Source organism: Rhinatrema bivittatum, chromosome 19 (assembly GCF_901001135.1).
Source record: "Rhinatrema bivittatum chromosome 19, aRhiBiv1.1, whole genome shotgun sequence".
NCBI lineage: Eukaryota > Metazoa > Chordata > Amphibia > Gymnophiona > Rhinatrematidae > Rhinatrema > Rhinatrema bivittatum.
This window is the reverse complement of record NC_042633.1, coordinates 7,356,083-7,379,420: the sequence shown is the minus strand read 5'-3', so window position 1 is coordinate 7,379,420 and position 23,338 is coordinate 7,356,083. Positions and strand designations below refer to the sequence as shown.

Below are 23,338 nucleotides of genomic sequence, written 5' to 3'. Positions count from 1 at the left end.
TATTGATGTTAAAGGTATGTGTGTTCTATGATGATATATTCAAGTAGCCAATATGTTCCACTATTTATTTGTATGTACATCTTATTGCAGATCACAATTATATGCCTGGTCCCTCCCGATGCAGCCACAGCGAAACACGGGACCGTGTCGGGGGACTTTGACAAGTTATTGCTATTATTTATTTATTTATTTATTTATTTAAGGCTTTTATATACCGATGGGTTTTTTTTTTTATTTATACTTTATTGAGTTTCTCAAACATTTTTTACAATGAAAGAAAAGGTATAATGTAAAAAGAGCAAACAAATACATCCACATTTGAATCAAAACAAAGCAAATACTTTCCTCTATTCTACATAAAAGTCCACTTTATAGGGGAGATTATTTAAGAATATAATTCAAAGAAATATTCATATCTATTGAATATAAGAGAGAAAATATATTTTTGACCAGCAAGCTTCCAACTAATAACTCAATCTCTACCCGCCTTTATCTGAAAGGAATACCTCTAAGTTAGAAGGTTCAAGAAAAACAAACTTATTTTTCTGGTAAATCACAATACATTTGCAGGGAAACTTAAGAAAAAATGTTGCCCCTAGGGCTAACACTCTTTGACGCATCAAAAGAAATTGTCTCCTTCTACACTGGGTATTCCTAGAGACATCAGGAAATACTTGTACCAATTTGCCACAAAATAGAAAACTTTTATTCTGAAAATATTTCTGTAGAACATGATTCTTATCTTGTTCTAAACAGAAAGCCACAATTAATGTGGCCCTTGTGGCTATATCATCCGTTGAGGCCTCTAAAAAGGATGTTAAATTTGGGCTTTTTTCACTCAAAACATCTATTCCTCCTTCAGGTTCTATTGTTTCTCTCCTAAAATTAGATACATAGTACATTTTTTATATCAAAATATCATTTGTAATATGTAAAATCTCATTTGCATATTTTTTGAAAAGTTCTTGAGGAGATAATAACCTCGTATATGGAAAATTTAAAAATCGCAGATTCTTATTGCGTAATAAATTTTCCATATTTTCCAAGTTCTTATATAATATCACAGTGTCTTTTATGAAGGTGGCCTCAGTTGTCTGTAGGGATCCTATTTGAGAGCCCATTAATAAATTAGAGGCTTCAACCTGCTCCATCCTTTTGCTGAAATCTTCCATTTTCACATTAATTTCTGCAGTAAAGACAGTGGATTGAGTTATGGACTGGGAAACCATCCTTTCCACTTTGGTGATGGCTTTCCAAACGTCCACTAGGGAGATATTATCAGGCGCCTGAATTTCCTCTGGCGCCTGCTCTAGAGACTTTTGTCCATTTTCTTTAGATGTTATTCCCTCCCTCACTTCAGGGGTATTTGAAACACTTACCCCTTCTTGATCGGGAGGGCCGTTGGATCTCTGGTCCTGGGCAGGACTCACGGTAGTCCCCGAAGAAAAAGATATTTCCTGGGCCACCTCCCGAGAGGTCTGACTCCGAATGATATGGGTGTCCATTGGGCCTTTCATCTCTTTCCCCAATGGAGTCGATGTTGATATCTTGATTTTCCTCTTTTTACCCATATATATGCCACTAGAAGTACCCAGAAAAAATTTTCCCCAGGGGTGCGCCTCTTTGGCGCGCGGCTTTGGCCGCGCGCCGTTGGCTGTGCGCCGCTATGCCTCTCCTTAAATCGGCACAGCCAGGCGTCGCTGTTGTTGACGTCACGGGTGGGAGGGGAGTCGTTGTTCCGCTCACCGAGGCTCGTTCAGTCCAGAGTGCCCTTCCTCCTTTCGGAGCGTCTCTCCGGGTAAGCTCCCCTATATACCGATGTTAATGTACTAGTACATATCACGTCGGTTTACATAGAACCAAAGTTGGAAATTACATCAAACAAGAGGGTACAGATAACAGGGCTAACTTCGTATGAACTTATAGATAAAGCAGCGAACGACTTAAAATAAAATAATTATAAATATAAGTATAAATATACAAAATATAAATAAACATAAACATTCAACAAACTTGGATTTACAGCAGACTTGAAAAGCATGAATGCATTATAACATATATATTATATACAATAAAATATCTATGAACACATTATATAGAATAATGGGGTAGATTTTCAAACTGCGCGAATTGGCGTACTTTTGCTGTCGCATCAGGCGCAAGCAAAAGTACGCCGGATTTTAGTAGATACGCGCGTAGCCGCGCATATCCGCTAAAATCCTGGATCGGCGTGCGCAAGGCTATCGATTCTGTATAGCCGGCGCGCGCCGAGCCGAGCAGCCTACCCCCGTTCCCTCCGAGGCCGCTCCGAAATCGGAGCGGCCTCGGAGGGAACTTTCTTTTGCCCTCCCCTCACCTTCCCCTCCCTTCCCCTACCTAACCCACCCGCCCGGCCCTGTCTAAACCCCGCCCTTACCTTTGTCGGGGGATTTACGCCTCCCTCTGGGAGGCGTAAATCCCCGCGCGCCAGCGGGCCGCTAGTGCGCCGGGACGCGACCTGGGGGCGGGTACAGAGGGCGCAGCCACACCCCCGGACTGCCCCGGGCCGTAACCATGCCCCGGGGCCCGCCCCAAAACGCTGACGACACGCCCCCAAAACGCCGCGCCGACCGGGCCCGCCCCCGACACGCCCCCCTCGCCAAACCCCGGGACTTACGCGAGTCCCGGGGTCTGTGCGCGCCGGTAGGCCTATTGAACATAGGCACACTGGCGCGCAGGGCCCTGCTCCCCTAAATCCGCCCAGATTTAGGCGGATTTAGGCGAGCAGGGCTCTGAAAATCCGCCCCAATGTGTTGTAGGAAAGGTGTACTGCTGGTTTAATTTTCTTAAGAATGGAGTCAACTTCCATTTCAGTGGTGTTGATAAAGAACGGGAGGTTTGGAGGGGGATCGGAAATTGGGGTGTTGGTGGTGGTGGGGAGAGGGACATCAACAATTTGGGTAGAGTGGTTGTTTACTGGCGGTAGCGGTACAGGGAAGCGTGACATAATGTTGAGGATTTTGTCATGGAAGCATTGCGCTAGCTTTTCGCAATTGGCCTGGGCATCAGAGTCGGGGGTGGTGAGGGAGGGTGATTTGGTTAAGTTGGCTGCGAATTCAAAGAGAGCTCGGGCATTATATTGGTATTGGTATATTCTTTGGACGTAGAAGTCTCTTTTTGTTTTATTGATAGTCTCTCTGTAGGAGTTAAGGTAGGCTCTGAAGTTTGCGAGTTGTGAGGTAGATGGATCTTGTTGCCAGCTTTTTTCTCTTTTACGAAGAGGGAGTTTCATATTCTTGAGTTCAGAGGTATACCATGGCTTATTTTTGTGCTTTGCTGGATTTATTTCTCGGGACAGGGTAGGGCAGTGGTGGTCGGCAATTGTGCTTGTTATTTTGGACCAGTAGGTGAAAGCGGAATCTGCATTAGTGAGATCTAGATTGGAGAGTTCCTTGGTGAAGGCTGGGATGAGGTCATCACTTTTGCATGGTTTGCGGAAGTAGATAGTTTTTTTGGGTAGTGTGGTGTTATTAGTGATTTTTAAAGAGCAGGTAGTTTCAATGTGGTAATGGTCAGACCAGGGTATTGGAGTGCATGTGGGGGGTTCTGAGTGTACGAGTGCATTAGTGAAAATGAGGTCGAGGGTATGGACTGCCTTGTGTGGGGGGGAGGTGACAGCCTGACGAAAGCCTAAGGCCTTCATAGAGCTGATAAGGGAGTCACAGGAGACTGATCGGGGGGTGGAGTCAATATGGAGGTTAAAGTCTCCAAGGATGATACAGGAAGGTATATGTTAATGTTTTTGGTGATGAATTTTATTGAGGAGGGGTTTTTCTCGAGGATACCTGGGGGTGCGTAGATTAAGCATACTTGGAGGTGGGGGGTTCTTAGGGATTTAAATAATCCCATTTCCAATTTGTGAGGAGAGGGGGTAGGGTGATGGGATAATTGAAGGTTCTTATTTGCAGCTAAAAGGAGTCCACCTCCACGTTTCTTGGGACGCGGGACGGAGATGATGTCGTATTGGTCTGTGGGAAGTTGGTTGAGCAAAACAGTATCAGAGGATTTTAGCCAGGTCTCAGTAATGGCACAGATGTCTGGTCGATCATCAGAGAGGATGTCATTAAGAAGTACAGTTTTTGTGACTATGGATTGTGCATTTAAAAGGAGGATTGCAAAGGTGGTGAGGCCGATTAGTTGGGTGAGAGGGGTGGTAATGATGGGGAGTAGTGATCTATAGGGTTGTGGTGATGAATTTGACTTTGGGTGGGGGTAGGGGATGTAGTGTTTGAGGATGGGGATGGGGTAGGAATTCATGGTGAATGTGCAGTGGGGGAAAAAGAAGGAGTGGGAAGGGAATGCTGAAATAGACAGGAGTTGCCAGTAGAACAATTTTGAAATGCTGAATATTTTGAAATAAACAAAAAAATTGGAATTTCTAGTGGAAGTGAGTTTTGTCCTGCACCATGTTTCCCTAATACTTGCGGATGTGCAAGGTTTTGCTTCTTTGGATTTTCGGGTAATTGAAGTCTCCCATTATTACCGCACTACCAATTTGGTTAGCTTCCCTAATTTCTCTTAGCATTTCACTGTCAGCCTCACCATCTTGACCAGGTGTATATGTGCACCTGTTATAAAATCAACTATATGCGCATACATGTGCACATGACTTTATATTGACGTGCGCATGTGTGCACAAATGCTGCCTCGATCACGTAAGTAGGGCGATTTTAGTACATTCATGCACTGATGCAATTACCTGCCTCCCCAGTTCTTTCCCCGTTTACCCCAGAAAAGGAGAGGACTTCCTAAACCCCGTAGCGAACTTCCTCACGTTTACCCTATCACTAGCAGGACCCATAATCTGGAACACAATGCCTCCAGAGATCAGACTACAAAGTGATCTCAAGGCATTCAAGAAAAGTTTAAAAACATGGCTTTTTAAACAAGCATTTTACAAAGAGATGGGTGAAAAGAGCGAAACTAGTCAGGAAAAGACAGAAAGGTACCGACACACAGCACTTAGGACTTTACAGTAGATTAGTCTATGAACTCTACACCACAATAAAACATAATTATAATACTATGTGTAATAAAACTACCCGAGTAAGTACCTTGGTACATCTGGTCATGATCTACTTCGCTAAATGACTATGTATATTGATATATTGTAACCGAACCTTTAATGGCACCTGTTAGAATGTACTATAGTACACTTTTATCGACATTAAATATATGCCTACATGTAAACCGTTGCGATGGTATTTAACTTAGCAATGGTATAGAAAAGTTTTTAAATAAATAAAAAATAAATACCCTATTAGCCCCAACCCTTAAAACCCCACTAAGTTTTTGTTATTTTCTTACTTATACGCCATTCCTAGCAGAAGTAAAGTTACGCAATAGGGGACCCCGGCACGTGCTCGAGCACATAAATACTTATTCACAGACTTCATATTAAAGACTCGGCCTGCCCATGCTCCACCCCTTTCTTGATCTTTTTCATTTGTGTGCATATCAGGAGATACACGCATACTTGCGCGGTTTTTTAAATCTGCGCATTGCACGCCAGACCAAGTCACACACATATCTCCCGACTTTGGCACGTGTAGCATTTTTAAAATCCGCTAGCAAATGAAAGAGGATGAATGCAGACTCACAAGTGTGCGGGGGGATATGGACGAGAGTGGTAGGTTCAAGTGTAATTATTTCCCATTGAAGTTTCAATAGGTGTCAGCTAACTTATCTGGCTAACGTAGCCTACCACCCAGCTGAATATATCTGGCTAGCTTTAGGACACCTCTATGGAGGGACAAGTGTTAGCTGGATAACTTCTCTGGCTAACGTAGCCTACCACCCAGCTGAATATATCTGGCTAGCTTTAGGACACCTCTATGGAGGGACAAGTGTTAGCTGGATAACTTATCTGGCTAACTCACCTCTCCCCGTGACACCCATTCTCTTCCCTCCACTTAAGAGGATAAATAATTAAAAGTGAATTTGAAAAGCCCGATGCGTGCTGAAATTATCTTCAAAGCTCCGAAATGCACACAGAACTTGGGCTGCGCGCACATCTCACAGAGATTAAAAAAGGGGTGGGCGTGGTCTGGGCGGGGCATGTGTGCTCCGGGGCAGATCCAAAAGATGTGCATGTCAATACTTACACACCTGCTTGCACACCCAGGTCCCATGCTGTGTAAATTTACTTTTGCTATGGAAGAGGTTTAACTTACAAATAACAAAAATAGCCATTTCTCATGGGTTTAAAGGGACTGAGGAAACTGGGGGGCGTGCAGGCTATTAAACCAGGGGGGTTTGGAGGACTTAGCTTTTAACTGGGTGAACTGGCAATGGTGTGGATGAGCGCCCATTATGAAATACCCTCACTTACATGGTAGAAATGGGATTTACGCACCTAAGCGTGCACCCACTTACAACTGAGCAGACGTGTGCGCGACCTGAGTATTTTATAGCATGCGCGTGTATGCACCTGCAAGTTATACAATTGCCGCACCCCTGGGCTCCGCTTTGTAACCATCTTAAAGGTGAATTTTAAAAGCCTGGCACACACATTAATTAGAGGATGAACTAATAAGTCAGGCTTGTTCATCGAGTGGATTTGAAAAGCCACCTGAATCCGTGTGAATCTCCAGGAATGCGCGCATCAAAGTTTTCCAAAAAGGGCAGCACGTGGGTGTGGTCTGGGTAGGGAATGGGTGTTTTGGAGCATGAATCAGAGATGTTCGCATAAATACTTACGTGCCTGGGCACACGCTCAGATCCCCTGCCCTGTAAGTTTACTTCTGCTACGGAGGAGGGGTAAATTATAATATAAAGAAAAATAGGCAGATCTACGGGGTTTTAATGGTCGGGGTTAACTGGGGAGAGTGAAGACTATTAAACTTGGAATTGGGTGAACTGGGGATAAACTGGTTTAACTGGCAATGGTGTCAGCGCATGCCAAGTTAAAATCCCCTGATGTATACAGTAGTGGTTAAGGCATTTAGTGTAGCTGGGTTTAAAATGGTTCGGATAAGTTCCTGGAAGAGAATCCCATAAACTGCTATTAATCAATAGGGATTAGCCACTCTTTGTTACCAGCATTAGTAGCTTGTGATCTTTTTAATGTTTGGGTACTAGCCAGGAAATTGTGACTTGGATTGGCCACTTTTGGAAACAGGATACTGTCTTGATGGACACTTGGTCTGACCAGGTATGGCATATCTTATGTTCTTATGTAACTGGGATTTGCACACACATGCGTGTGCCCACCCACTTAAAATTTGGTGCACAGGTGCTTGTATCCAACAAATAACTAGTTATGAATGTGACTATTTGCTGTCAAAAATCACTAACATTATTATTGCTCTAATGTATAGCTTTACTGTTAAAAATATAAACTTTATTAATCACTCAATCAAATTACTGTAAGGAAAAAAAATTATAATAGAGGGAAGACCTCAGTATTAGCAAAGGATCCGATTATCACAGAAACTTATTGTTAGCCAATTGTTTCAGTCACTGGTCTTTTATGCCCCCTTAATTTTGTTTTTTCATGAAAAGTTCTTTTTGTTATCTTCACTTAAATTCTGCTTTCACACAGCTGATGATCTTCTTTTAATATCTTCAATTAATGTGAACTTTTACCACAGCAAATAGTCTTCAGCCATTTTACATTATAGCCCTACTTTAGTTCCAGACGGGAAACCTTATACCGTTCTGAACCTTAATTAACAGAACATTGCTTTATATGTCCTATAATATGAATTTTAGCCTGACATCTTTTAACAACAAGGCACTTATCTTTTTGCTCGTTCTCAGTTGTTTTTTCTTCTGACATCAATACCGTACCCTTCGCCAACACCATATATTATTTGGCTGCCGCCAACGTGGCCATCGTTTCTCTTCAATGCTGCATCAGGGTGGACTCTATAATTGAAACCATAGATGAAACAAACTTAGTTATTACCTTCATTAATATTTTTCTATGACTGGTGCTGTCGGAAATACTCAAAATTTTATCTCTACCCTCTTTCTTGGTTGCCGGGCTTAATCTAAATGTTTGAAACATGGCCGCACATTTTAAACAGCTGACTTGCTTGAAAAAGAACCAATCATTAAGCACGTAATAATGTATGTTGTAATCTGACGTCAGGTTTAAATTTCTTGACTCTTTTGACAGATCCGCGCATGCCCAGCCATGTATCTGATTGCTGGCCGCTGATCCGTCTGTCTTTAGTTAAGTAAACTGTACCATTCAATCTTAGAATTAAGACCAATGGGCTCTTCTGAACGCAACTTGAAAATCCATTCTTGTTCTCTTCTAAACAGTCGTTTTTCTCGATTACCCCCTCTCAGATCTTGTTTAATGTGATCTGTCACAAACCACCGCAATTCTCTTGCATTGTGATTTTCTTTGATGCAATGTGCAACAATTGGAGCGGTTTCCTTTCTGTTCTTTAAATAGCTTTTGTGCTCACAGATTCCTAATTTCAATGATCTTTTCATTTGACCCACATAGATTTTGTTACAGGGACATTTTATGATGTAAATAACAAAATCCGTTTGACATGTCGTGAAGTTATTCAACTTGTATTGGTACTGAGTTTGTGAACAACTAAATTCTTTAAGTTCCAAAGTTTGGTCACAAATCTTACAATGACCACACTTGTGATGACCAAGTGGAATATTCCCATCAATGGAACTTATTCGATCTGATTTTTCATATAGTGTAGATGGTCTTAAAATTTCCTTTAAATTTTTGCTTCTTGAAAAAGCCACTCTAAATTCCAAATTTTCCATACCCGGAATCATCTGGATAAGGAAACAGTGATTACGCATACATTTAAGAATCTTACGTGATGTGGGCAAATACTTGGTGACACAAGTGACTACTTCTGGATCTTTTTGTTTGCATTGTGGGGTTAACAGGGCATCCCAATCATAATATAATGCTCTTTTAAACGCATTTTTTATGCATTTGTTGGGATAACCTCTCTGTTTGAAATAATGATATTAATGGAGTTGATTCCTTTATGTAAATCTGGGAATTTGAGCAGTTTTGCTTATATCTCAAAAACTGTGAGAAGGGAAGAATGTTTTTTAATGGCAACGGATGTGCACTTTCAAAATGTAACATAGGTATCTTGAAGACACTTTTAATAATATCTCCTGAATCTACTTTCTTCAACAATACATCCAAAAATGATATTTCCAAAAAAGTATAGTGCATTACAAACTGTATTTTCTCATCACAGGTGTTAATCTATCTTTCAAAAGATAACTCTTTGCCTGTTCCACTCCACAAGCTAAAAATATCGATGTAACATTTGTAGAAAACAATCTTTGTCAAAAATGATACATTATTGAGCCACTGTTTTTCAAATTCTGTCATGAACAAATTAGCAATGGTAGGGGCCATAGTGGCACCCATCGCTGTCCCAAAAATTTGCAGGTAATACTTTTTTGGAAGGAACCAATCAGAAGGGCTTGAGCAAGACAGAAGACTAGAACCAGAAGGAGAAGGAATGAGGAGACCTTCTTGCTGAGGCAATGAAGCCAAGTCCAAGCACGCTAAGAAGTCTTGAGTGTGTGACATCATCATCAGGGTGGATACCCAACTCTCCCACCATCATGTGCCAAATCATGCACACCGATGTGCACATACTTCCTAAGCATCTCTTTGCCGGGTCTTAGTATCACACATGTCAGAGCATCAATGGTGGCTCCCTGCTGCATGGTGAACTTCTGCCACCGAGTAATTTGGGAAGGTGACTGGATTCCAACAGTACTCCCTCCTCAAGTCCCCTTATCAAGCCTCTTCTCTTTGACTTCTCAGGAGATGAAGGTACTATTTTACCAATTGTGGGCTCGGGGGTCCAGACCCAGGATCCAGAGATTCTTTGGTTTCTAGACTGGACTGAAAAACCATTCAAAGCAGAAGACTTAACTGAAGAAAAAATTGAAAGCTTGGACAAATACTGAGACTAGTCCTAATCAACGGACAAATGTTTTTTGGCAGGAGGACAACACAGTTCAGAATTCACGTGGGAAAAGGATGTACATTGAAGTAGCAAAACCTGCACTTCAGACGAGGTGGTTTGAAGTGAAGAGGCCAGAGACAAAGATGAAATGATACAATGTTTTCGGCAGGATGGACCCCATTGGTTAATCTGTAAGAAATTCTAATCAATAGATGTTTGATGAAGATTCAGCCAGGGTAGTTCAAGTACAAGAGGGCTGGATGCTTTAGATAGCACATAAAACTTAATGCTTTCTTGGAGAGACCCAATCTGAATCATGATGGGTGAGGAAGCTGTCATCACACAACCAGGTAAGGGTTCTCCGTTAATGGACGAAATGACAAAAGGGTGGTTAAGCTGTAGTAGGACAACCACATTGATGTAGCAATGATTCTTGAATAGAGTTGCACCCAACTCCGGAATCTACTAAAGCTTTAGTGTTTTCCATAGGTAATACACATCAGAACCATTAGTAGTGGAGAGGAAGCAGGATGGTGCAAGGCTGCCTTCCCGATGAGACTTCTCTTTATAGAGTTTTCTGGTCTCAAGAGACACTAATGGACAAAATGATCTTGTGCGGCACAGTAGAAACAGATATTTTGCGATCTTCACTTTTGTTTCTCATCAAGGGAAAGTTGGGTACTACCCAACTGCATGGGTTCTTCAAAAGTAGCCATTTTCGATGCTTCCAGGATGGATTGTGAAAGATTCAGAGGTCTGGGAACCACGAGTGATGTCACTGAGAATTCTTATTTTCACGAGTCTGTTCCTGGAATCTCAGATTAATAAGATTTGCAAGGCAATGAGTGCTTCGAGGGATAGAGGAAGGTTCTGGGCTGTAAGTTTATCTTTTATTCTCTTGGATAATCCTTGTCAAATAATGACAGTTTGGCTACCTTGGCCCCAACCTAGTTCAGAAGCTAAGGTATGGAATTGTACCAGATATTGACCAACAGAACAATTGCCCTGATGAATATGAAGGAGCTCTGTGGCAGTGGATGAGACACACCTAGGTTAATCAAAGATCAGATGAAATTGCTGAATGAAATTGTCCAAATTCCTGAGAAGCAAATCATCTTCTTCCCAAAAGGGAGAGGCAGCTAGACTGTCTAACAGGGAGAGTATATACATGATCTTGACATGGTCAAAGAAAAAGCGAGCTAGCTGTAATTCAAATTGCATCTTGCACACATTAAGGAATCCTCTGCATGCTTTAGGATAACTCCCATACCTTGCAGTGGCGGTAGTTGAATCAAAGACTCACCAGTCCGGATAGGTGCCAGTGCAGGGTTCACAAGAAGTGGAACTGAGGATGGACATGAGTCTTTTACTTGATCGAGTTACTGCTGGGCCTGTTGCTTGAACGGGTGCAGGAGACCAATCAATTCTGTTTTTTGATTCTGCATCTTGGTGATCAAGGCAGTGATGGCCTGTAGCAGGGACGCGTTCACTGAGCTCATGGCTTCAGCAAACTGGAAGGAACTGCGTATGCGTGCGCCGATATTACCGTGATGCAGCCTCGTAGGTAGAATTCTGAGACCAATGCCAGCAGTAGGTGAGTGAGTCTTGGCACTGGCCAGATTATTACTGAGTCCAAAATTTTATACAAACACCAGACTACGGATGAAACCAAGCAATGACTAGACTAATGGCTTGAGACTTATGGCTTGTGACAAAGCTGATGCCTTGAAACAAGGGTGAGGCTGAAGTGGAGCTGAAGTCTTCAGTAGAGCCACAGGCAAAGAGTGAAGCAAAGCTGAAGGCTGAGAAGATGGAACCAAGCAGAAGGGCTTGAGCAAGACATAAGACTAGAACCAGAAGGATATTGAACCAGGAGACTTTCTTGCTGAGGCAACGAATCCAAGTCCAGGCAGACTAAGTAGTCTTTTTTTTTTTGTTGTTGTTCAAATCTGTTTATTGATTTATAATTACAAGTTTCAGCAAAAAAACTGAAAAACAGGTTATTAAACAACACAGAAGTCTGAAAGGTAAAACTGCCTCTCCAGAAAGAGGAGATAAACAAAGGATGAGTATATTAACATACAAAATAATATCTACGAAAAAAGAAAACAACAAGTTACTGTGGAGGGTCAGTGAGGATGTCCAAGTGTAACATATGAACACAATGCTGAAACTGCAGGTAGCGATAGAACTGTTAAGCATGTAAACCATACATGGACATTGGTTGGGAGAATGAGTGCCAACTGGACCCTGATACTAGATGGCTTAGAGACCAGATACCAACTTGAATCCAAGGAATCCAATCAAAAAATGAGTTACGCCAAATCAGAGTCAAAGAGGAAGTGCCCCATGGTGTAGTTAAGTGCTCCAAAGTGGATTCTAGATAGTGAAACACAGAGCAAGTAGCATAAATGGTGGTGTGGACTTCAGAGATGGAAAATTGACCAAAAGCCCAGGAGTGCAAAAAGAGGGAGAGGATGTACAAAATATACTTCAATATCATGCCAAATCGGTTTTGTAACATCGGGAACATGACCTGCCAATCAGGCAGTAGCTTGGCGTAAAATGAATGCTGAATGATACACTCTGAAATACACTCTGAAATCGGGTAACTTTACACCACCACTGTCCCTAGGTAGTTTAAGTGTGGACAGAGCACTCTGTAGAGTCTTATGCTTCCACAAAAATAAAGGGAGCATTCTAACCAAGCCGATATAAAATCTTTTATAAAAAAAAAAAAAAAAAAAAGGAAGCATACGAAGTAAAAAATTAATTGTAGGCACTATGACCATTTTAATAGTATCCAAACAGCCCCACCAAGAAAGATGTAAGGAGAACCATCGATTAGTAAGGTCAGATACCGTTGCACATATTTTATCTGCAGCTTTAGCAATAGCTTGATCAAGTGTAGGACAGAAATACCAAGATACTTTAAACCACTAGTAACCCATTGAAAAGTAGAAAACGTAGAGGCCAAAGAAGTGACATGGATATTAAAAGGCATCATCTCAGATTTGCTCTAGTTAACATGGTAGCCAGAAATAAGAGAGAAGGAGGAAATAAATCGAATAATATGAGGTAATACTATCTCAGATTGAGAAACATATAAAATTAAATTACCAGCATAAGCTGATAATTTATATTCCATGTTATTACAAGTAAGGTCTAAAACATGTTGTCATAAAGCAAGCAATAAAGGTTCCAATAAAAGGTTGAATAAATAGGGAGAAAATGGGTAGTCTTGCCTCGTACCTCTGTGCAATATAAATGAGTCAGAAGACGCTCCATCAATTGAAACAGAGGTGGCAGGCGGGTAATAAAGAGAGTTAATATAGAAAATTAAAGAAGCGCCACAACCAAACCAGCAAAGGATTTCAAACACAAAATCCCATTCACATGATCAAATGCTTTTTCAGCTTCGAGGGATATCGCCACTAAAGGGGAAGACAAATTATTATAAATTTGAAGTATATCCACAAATAAGCGCGAGTTATCTGTAATAAATTGACCTTTCATAAAACCAGATTGAGTTGGGTGTATAAGTTTATCCAGAACCTGTTCCAGATGGGAGGATAATATTTTAGCTAATGTCTTATAATCAGTGTTAAGAAAGAGATGAGTTGATAATTATCAGGAGATAGCGGATGCCGATTCAGTTTAGGAAAAACCACAATTTTAGCTTCATTAAAGCAAGAAGAAGTTGGATCCTGGGTTCCCATATACAAAAATAAAGCATACAACTTAGGATCCAAGAGGGAAGAGAATGCCTTATAAAATTTGAGCGAAAAGCCATCGAAACCCAGAGCCTTACCCACTTGTAGAGAAAAGAGAGCTTTCTTCACTTCAGAGACAGTTAAAGGAGCATTCAGGTGGTCACTCTCTAGAGATGATAAAGTAGGATGAGTCAAATTGGAGAGGAACTTAGTAATTAAAGTGGGATCATGCTGTAATTCAAAGGAAGACAAATCTTTATAGAAATCTTGAAATTGGCATAAAATCTCTTCCCTCTTGATGACCAAGGTACGAGACTTGGACTTAAGAGCAACAATCCTCTTATGTTCCTTCAGCCTCTGTAAATAAGTAGCCAATAGTCACCCAGACTTGTTATTTTCTGCATAGTAACAGGAGTTTTGAAGGAAAATGGATTTACCCGCAGAAGCACTTAAAAGTTTATTGTAGCGATATTTGAGTTTATATAAGGAAGCAAGAACAATGCTGTTCCAGGTAGATATATGCAGAGATTCCACGTGGCTGGTCTGAGATTCTAAATCAAGTAATTCACTAGACCTGATTTGTTTAAGGTGCGCAGAATAATTGATAATCATACCCCTATGAGTGGCCTTAAAAGCTTCCCAACCAATGGGTAAGGGAGTCTGAGGGACCTCATTAACAGCAAGAAAATCAGAAATGGTGGTCAATATTTGAGAAATAAAAGATGAATCCTCCAAGAAACCGCATTAACACGCCAGCTAGGTGTATCAGATAATGTAAGGTTCCAGTGAAGGGAGAGAGAAATCAAAGCATGATCTGAGAGCAAGATGGGAAACGTTTTTGTCATATAAGCCAAATTTAAAATACTTTTAGAAATTAAAAAATAATCAATACAAGAGTAGGATTAATGTGGAAATGAAAAATAATTGAAATCCTTATCAGTGGAATGTAAAAGCCACCAAAGATCCACCAAACCATGTGTGTCCATAAGTGTGTGAATAAACGTAAAGGAAGAGGAACATCTACCAGCAAAGGCAGAGCAAAAAAGAGCCACACCAATCCCACATATGGACATAAGTGAAGGAGTCTGTGAGACAAGCAGTAGCCGATCCCAAAACTCCAGAAAACAATAAGCGTGGTATTGAAAGCAGAGATAACAGTTGTATGATGAAAAAAAGCAGCAAAAATATTGTAAGGAGAATGTCTAGTAGGCAATAGAACTGGAGAATTAAGAAAGTTATAGGCAGCTGCCAAGAAGGTAGAGCATGGTCAACAAAGTTGGAAAATGATGAAGGTGAAGGAGTCCATCCAGAAGGAAAAATAAGAAGTCCAGCCCCACAAAAAAAAGGCATCCAGATGAGAAAAAAAAAAAAAAAGGAAAACAGTATATTCAACCCACCATGGCTGAAGAAGCAGGCAAAGAGGGCAAATAAGAATGCAGGTCATCTGGCATATCATAGACTTTGGTAGAATTATTATTTTTTACCCTCATCCTGGCCGGATACAATAGGCCATATTTAGCACCAGCATCCCAAAGTTGAGGCCACAGCACCAAGAAAGTTCTTTTACTCTGTGCTGTTGTTTTGGCCAAATCCAGCACAAAAAAAAGCTTCAATGACTCAAAATGAATTGACTGGCGCAATTTTGCAGCTTGTAAAATAGCCAAGATGTGTTGGTAGCGCAGTAGTTTCAGGATCACCGGACGAGGAAATGGCGCGTTAGGTGTGGAGTGAGACGGAAGCCAATGTGCCCATTCTATCTCCAGTGGCAGGCCAAATGAGATCTGTAGGCATGCCGGAATTAAGGTATGTAGATAAGAGAGAATATTTGTTCCCTCCTTGCCTTCAGGGATCCCGAGGATACATAGGCTAACCACCTCTGACATAGCCATTGTAAACAATTTAACTCCCACAGATTACATTACTATATCAGAACCCAGAACGAACCGCAGAGGTGGGGGCTTACTAGCTATCATTAAATCATCTCTAAAACCCATAAAAAGACAATTAACACTTCCTGGTTCCTTTGAAATGCTTCTTATTTCTACTTCTATCTTAAATATAGGACTTATCTACTGCCCCCCTGGTTGTCTTAACTTAGATATTTCAATATTTTTAGAAACTATTTCCACACTTTCTATAGATTTGAATAAAACTATACTGCTTGGTGACTTTAATTTACATATTACCAACCCAAACACAATCACCAACTCCTTTTTAGACGCCATGAACGGCCTAGGCTGGGAACAACTCATAAACACCCCCACACACATTAAAGGACAAATACTAGATTTGGTGTTTTTCAATCCACTCTGCCATTTCCCTATTTGGAATACAATTACAACAGTTCCTATTCCCTGGTCAGACCATTACAGAATTCATTTTTCCCTTAGTATTAACTCCAGCAAACACACATCTTCAAAGAAACTACCAATAGTTTATAAAAGGAAATTCATCACTACTGATTCATTTGTGGAAACAGTCTCCCCCAGTTTACCTACTACCTTATCATCCAATATAAATGACACTGTAGCAACCTGGAATATCGCGATTACAAACACTCTAGATAACATAGCTCCCTACAAGCCTATAAAACCTAATATTCGGAAGAAACCCAATGCCCCCTGGTATACTAAAGCTTTACATATTCTCAAAAGTAACCTCAGGAAATTAGAACGTAAATGGCGTATTACTAGAACTCCCGAAACAAAAAACGCATACCGTTGCAATTTACGATGTTACAATAAGGAAATAAACCTAGCAAAAAAACATCATTATGCAAATATAATTTCCAAAGCCAATGGCAATGCCAATGCTCTCTTCAATATTGTTAAATCTCTTACCACTTCTCAAAATGAATATGTCATAGATCTTGATTCTAACTTCTGCAATAAAATCGCTAAGCATTTTGAAACAAAAGTACTTAATATCTCAAAGGAATTTTCCAACTTACCCTACCCAACACAATGAAAGATAGACCCCATCCACTCTTGGTCACAATTTTCCCCGGTATCAGAAAGTTCTATCCAGACTATCATAAGTAAGCATAAAGTTTCTAACTCTCCTTACAACCCATGCCCCGGAGCTTTCTTCAAAGCCCTCAAACAAGAGGCCTGCTTTTTTCTTCACCTACTGGTAAACCAGTCTCTTGAAACTGGAGAATTTCCATTTGATTTGAAAAAGACATCTATACTTCCAATTCTAAAATAAAAAGTTAAGGATATCACAGATCTCAACAATTATAGACCCATTGCTTCTCTTACCTCCTTGGCAAAACTAATAGAATCTGCAGTATTAAAACAACTTACCGATTTTCTCTCAGACTACAATATTCTTCACATCAATCAACATGGATTTAAAAAGGGACATTCAACAGAAACACTTCTACTATCATCTTTCGACACTTTTTTCCGTGCTTTCGACTCATACACTGACTACATTATAGTATTCTTAGATATTTCATCAGCTTTTGATACAATAGACCATCAAATTCTCATTTCCGGTTTAAAATCCATTGGCATCACAGGTACAGTTTTAAACTGGTTTTCATCATTTCTTTTAGACCGCCCTCAGCAAGTCAACTTTAACCAACACACTTCCACTTCTTATATTATTAATTCTGGCGTCCCTCAAGGCTCATCATTATCTCCTATTTTGTTTAACATATATCTTCTTCCTCTATGTAATATTCTATCTTCTCTAAATTTACAATTCAAAATTTATGCAGATGATATTCAGTTCTATGTCCCATACAAAACATCCTGGTCTGTAACACTAGCTCTGGTCTCTCTTTATCTCTCTACTATAAATTCATGGCTTTCTCACAACCGTCTAAAATTAAATTCTTCAAAAACAGAAATCATACATCTCTCCTCCATTACAGATTCCTCAATAGGTCCACCTACACAGTTGACAATAAATAATATATCTATCCCCATAACTCGTTATGCCACTAATCTAGGCATAATTATTAATTCAGATCTCTCCATGAAACAACAAATCTCTTTACTCACCAAAAAATCCTTCTACAAACTACGACTTTTAAAACATCTTCGACCATTACTCTTTTACCGTGACTATAGAACCATTCTTCAATCACTAGTATTTTCCGGATTAGATTATTGCAATGCACTCTATCTAGGACTACCTGATTCCTCTCTACATCCCCTCCAATTGATTCAAAATAGTGCCGCCCGAATATTAACCAGGACCCCTTTACACAGCCATATCTCCCCAATCCTTCAATCGTTACACTGGCTCCCAGTAAAATTTAGGATTCAATTTAAAATTTTGTCTATTATACATGGCTTGATCCATAACCCAACCTCCATCTGGCTTTGCTCATCATTGCGGATCTACAAACCTACCCGTTATCTACGTTCTCTTACCCAAAATCTTCTAGATATCCCCTCTCCTAAATTAGCAAGGCTAGAAGTCACCCGAAAACGAGCTTTCTCGGTAGCTGGACCCATTTTATGGAATTCCCTTCCCAACCCTCTTCGTTTAATTTCAAATCCTTCCCATTTCAAAAAATCACTCAAAACCCATCTTTTTCAATTAGCATTTAAAACACTTACTCCAGAACAAACATAAACTCCTCTCCACCACTTCATTTACAGTCATCATCATATTTTTCATTTCATTTTCATCTCGTTTCCCCTCCCTTCCTTTTGTTTCCCAGCTGTTCCCTAGCTTACGGACTCACTTTGTCACTTCTCTACCTTCTTCCCTTCCTTCCATATTATTAGTAAAGTTCCACGGCAACAGTTTTATTTTTATTTACTTTAGTAAATACTTGTTTATTTCTAGCTGGAATTTCTTCCAGCTACTAAGTAATTTTACGTACTTTTAATTTTATTTATTTATTACCTTTTTCTTTTTCTTTTTTCTTATTATTTTTTTTCCTAATGTAAACCACTTTGACAAAAAACTAATTTTATAAAGTGGTATATAAATTCTTTTAAATAAAATAAATAAATAAATAGGCTGTATCTGCGATTGCGATTAGAGAGATCCTCGATGTCAATTTGCAGTGCCGCCATCTTGATGGAGGTTGATTTCAAATCCGCAATGGCGTCCTCACATAGGCTGATCCGCTGTTCCAGGAAGTTGAGGTGCGGCTACAAGGAAGCCACTGCCAAGGATAAATCAGCCAGCTCCATTTTAATAGCACGGGTAGTTTCAGTGTTCTGTCGTAGCATTTCTTTCATTTGTTGGAGCTCGGTAATGATGAGATCAGAAGATGATGCAATTTTATTCGGCGGCTGCTTTTCTGGTGTCGGGGATCATGTTTGGTACATTTTGATCCAGAAACAGCTGCAGAGGCTGCTTCTATCTTGTCTGACTTGGGGATAGACATCCTGGAAGGCAGAGAGCAGTACAAGTAGGCAGAAACAGTGGCATAATGCTCCGCAATAAGCAAAAACGAAAAGAAGTTGACGGGAACTGAAGTTTCAGGCAGCCATCTCCCTCGGAGCTCAACAGCGCCCTCCCCCCCCCAAGCTAAGTAGTCTTGAGTCAGTGACATCATCGCGGCAAGTACCCGAATCTCCAGGCAACGTGTGCTGAATCGTGCACACCAATGTGCACATACATTCTAAGCATCTCTTCCCGGGTCCCAAGATCACAAGCATCAGAGCATCCAATGCAGCTCCCTGCCACATGGTGAACATCTGCCGCTGAGGTATCTGGGAAGGTGGCTGGATTCTAACAAATAAATCACAAAATTTCTTTAATTGAAATATACATACAAATAAATCTATATATTCATAAATCATAATCTGAAAAATACAAACATAAAGTTCAAGGCAAGCATGAACAATACATAATAACAATAATTAAATAATTACATACATCCAACACAACCTACCCACCCACAACCCACCACACTTATTATAATACCAATACAACCCAAAACAGACATAAATACAAAAAAACTCAGTAACATATACCAAATTAAATATTACATTAATTAAATACATAAAAATCCAGACCCACCCAGTAAAAACCTAAACTAAAATCCTCAAGAGGAAACAAAATCAATCTTTCTCTTACAGTACATAATAGACATGTGATTCGGCCAAACCTTTTTTTTCTGCCTTCGTTATCGGCTTGCCACGGGAAATTTCGTATTCCCGCAGTTCGGGCCGATTTTTTTCGGCCACCCTGAATTTCGGGGTTAGTGCGCACTAACCCCGAAAAACAAATTTTCACGAAATTTCGGGAAAATCCACTTCGATTTTCGGGGTGGCCGAACCAGGATAAATGCACATCCCTAGTACATAAATACAGAATGGTTCAGTAGGAAATATACATTTAAAAGCCTCAATAGTTAATGTTTTTAACAGCTCTTCAATGGCTTAGGGGCTACACTAACATTCCTGTCTCCAGGATTAGATACTCTGCCTGTATCTAATGACTCAGCCCTTTTCTGGCACCAGTTTTGTAACTCTGGAAGAAAATCCACAAGAGAAAGAAAACGCAAGCAGAATTTGCAGGCCCGCACTGTCTCTGAGGCATATTCCCATCTCTGATTGGTTCCAGACAGGTCAGCAGGGATCCTAAAGGCTAAGCATACTCAACCTCCCTCACTCTCAGCCTGACCATTAACCCTGTAGAGGCAGGTCTGCATTAAACCTGGCATAGTAACTGATTTATGCAACTAAACTACAGTACCTGAGCTTTAGGATGGCATTGCAGGCACCACAGTAGCAGTTCATTAATCTCAAATCCAAAAAATACACTCCCATTACATAATCTCGCGGAATCAGGTGTTTAAGAACATAAGAAAATGCCATACTGGGTCAGACCAAGGGTCCATCAAGACCAGCATCCTGTTTCCAACAGTTGCCAATCCAGACCATAAGAACCTGGCAAGTACCCAAACACTAAGTCTATTCCATGTTACCATTGCTAATGGCAGTGGCTATTCTCCAAGTGAACTTAATAGCTGGTGATGGACTTCTCCTCCAAGAACTTATCCAATCCTTTTTTAAACACAGCTATACTAACTGCACGAACCACATTCTCTGGCAACAAATTCCAGAGTTTAATTGTGCGTTGAGTAAAAAAGAACTTTATCCGATTAGTTTTAAATGTGCCCCATGCTAACTTCATGGAGTGCCCCCTAGTCTTTCTACTATCCAAAAGAGTAAATAACCGATTCACATCTACCCGTTCTAGACCTTTCATGATTTTAAACACCTCTATCATATCCCCCCTCAGTCGTCTTTTCTCCAAGCTGAAAAGTCCTAACCTCTTTAGTCTTTCCTCATAGGGGAGTTGTTCCATTCCCCTTATCATTTTGGTAGCCCTTCTCTGTACCTTCTCCATCGCAATTATATCTTTTTTGAGATGCGGCGACCAGAATTGTACACAGTATTCAAGGTGCGGTCTCGCCATGAAGCGATACAGAGGCATTATGACATTTTCCGTTTTATTCACCATTCCCTTTCTAATAATTCCCAACATTCTGTTTGCTTTTTTGACTGCCGCAGCACACTGTACCGACGATATGTTTGATCATATTGTGAGTCACTTGTTAGGGGTTAAAGTCCTCCTAGAAAGTAATCGGAGCCCAGCAATTTACTATCCCCCTCATACTTAAAACTCAACAAGTTCTGGCAAAACGTAGTTGGCAAAGGATAATGCCTCTGTAAAGATGAATCATGTTTACTTTCTCATTTTATTCCTGTAATGATTTTCCCTGATCTAAGCCACACATGGAATCTCTTTTTTCCTACAGATGCCACAGATTGCATGAAATGCCCTGATGACCAATGGCCCACCAAGAGAAATGACGGATGCCAGGAGAAGTCCATTGAGTTTCTGTCCTACCAAGAACCCCTGGGCATGATGCTTGCTGTTACCTCAGTGCTAGGAGCCCTGGTGCCAGCCGCTATACTTGCAGTTTTCATCTGGAAACACCACACTCCACTTGTGAAAGCGAATAATCGTGAACTGAGCTACCTCCTTCTATTGGCCCTTATCCTGTGTTTCGGCTGCTCATTAGTGTTCATAGGCCACCCCACAAACCCAGTCTGCATGGTGCGTCAGATTGCATTTGGTGTTGTATTCGTCATCTGCATCTCCTGCTTGTTGGCCAAGACCATCATAGTGACCATAGCCTTCAAGGCCACCAAGCCAAACAGCAATCTAAGGTCATGGGTAGGACCACAACTGCCCAGCACCTTGGTGTTAGCCTGCAGCCTGGTCCAAGTCCTCATCTGTGTCACTTGGTTGATCGTGGCTCCCCCGTTTTCCCAAATAAGCATGAAATCTCAGATGGGGAAGATAATCTTTGAATGCAACGAAGGGTCATTGATTGCATTCTGGTGCATGCTGGGATACATGGGGCTTTTGGCTGCTATCAGCTTCATTGTAGCTTTTTTAGCTAGAAGGTTACCCGACAGCTTTAATGAGGCTAAGTTCATCACCTTCAGCATGCTTATATTCATTGCTGTCTGGCTCTCTTTCATCCCTGCTTACCTAAGCACAAGAGGGAAATACACGGTGGCTGTGGAAATATTTGCAATTTTGTCCTCCAGTGCTGGGTTGTTGGGTTGTATATTCTTCCCCAAATGTTATGTCATTCTAATCAGACCAGAGATGAACACCAAGGAATTCCTAATGGGGAAAACCACAGGGAACCTAAAAAATAGAAAGTAATTTTATTGTACCCCCATCGCTTCAACCAGTACTGCTACTACTTATCACTTCTATAGTGCTAATCAATGTACACAGTGCTGTGCAAAAACACATAAGAGATAGTCCCTGCTCCATAGAGCTTACAATCTAATCAAGACCAACATACAATGTAAAAGAAACATTGGGAATTTCATTTCTTAAGAAAAGGGTTAAAATCAGTAAAGCTGAAAGAGAAATTATCAGGTTGTAAAGGTGTAAAAGTGGCATCAAAAAGGAGAGTTTTTAGACTGGATTTGAATAAGGCCAAAGAGAGTACATGAGGCACCATCGATCAATAAATATTCCTTAGAACTTAGGTGTACCCTCTAGGACCCAGGAATCACCCCTCAAACACAATGTTAGATGTTACAGTCCTCTCTTAGAGGATAACTTTGATACCGGAGTGTGGGCACATATGTACGTGCGTATGCCAGCTTACGCCCAGAGACCCAGCTGTTTTAGAACATATACGCGTATATGCCTGCATGGTATAAAGTAGGCTGTTCATGTGCATGCAAATGCTGCTTCTACTGTGAAAATTGGTAGAATTTTAGTAGACGCGCGCCGATGCAATTACCAGTTTCCCCTGTTCGTTCCCAGTTGGCCCAGGTAAAGGATAGGGCTTCTTAACCCCCCTAATTAAATAGCCTCCCTTTTACCCTGTTAGCACCCACCCTTAAAACCCCGCTGACTAGCCTAGATTTTTTTATTTTATTACTTACAGGTTATCCATAGCAGAAGTAACGATACATGGTAGGGGACCCTGGCACGTGCCTCTGCACGTAAGTATTTATGCACTGGTTTCATTGATAAATCCAGGAATGCTCATTCCACACCACGTCCCACTCCCTTTTTGAAAAAAAGGTTTTGTGGGTGTACCGGGAGATACGCGAACTTGGGCGCCTTTTGAAATCCATGCAACATGTGCCAGCCCATACCTTTGCGCATATCTCCCAGCTTTGAAGCATGTAGGGCTTTTAA

General features: G+C 40.8%; 1 protein-coding gene across 1 annotated transcript in view; it reads left to right on the top strand.

Moving 5' to 3' along the window:
* Positions 1–22,339, top strand: part of LOC115081105 (extracellular calcium-sensing receptor-like) — a 93,871-nt gene extending 71,532 nt beyond the window's left edge. The window contains exon 5 of the mRNA XM_029585618.1: positions 21,417–22,339. Coding sequence (XP_029441478.1) covers positions 21,417–22,339 — 923 coding nt within the window. The remainder of the gene's footprint in view (positions 1–21,416) is intronic.
* Positions 22,340–23,338: the final 999 nt, after the last annotated feature.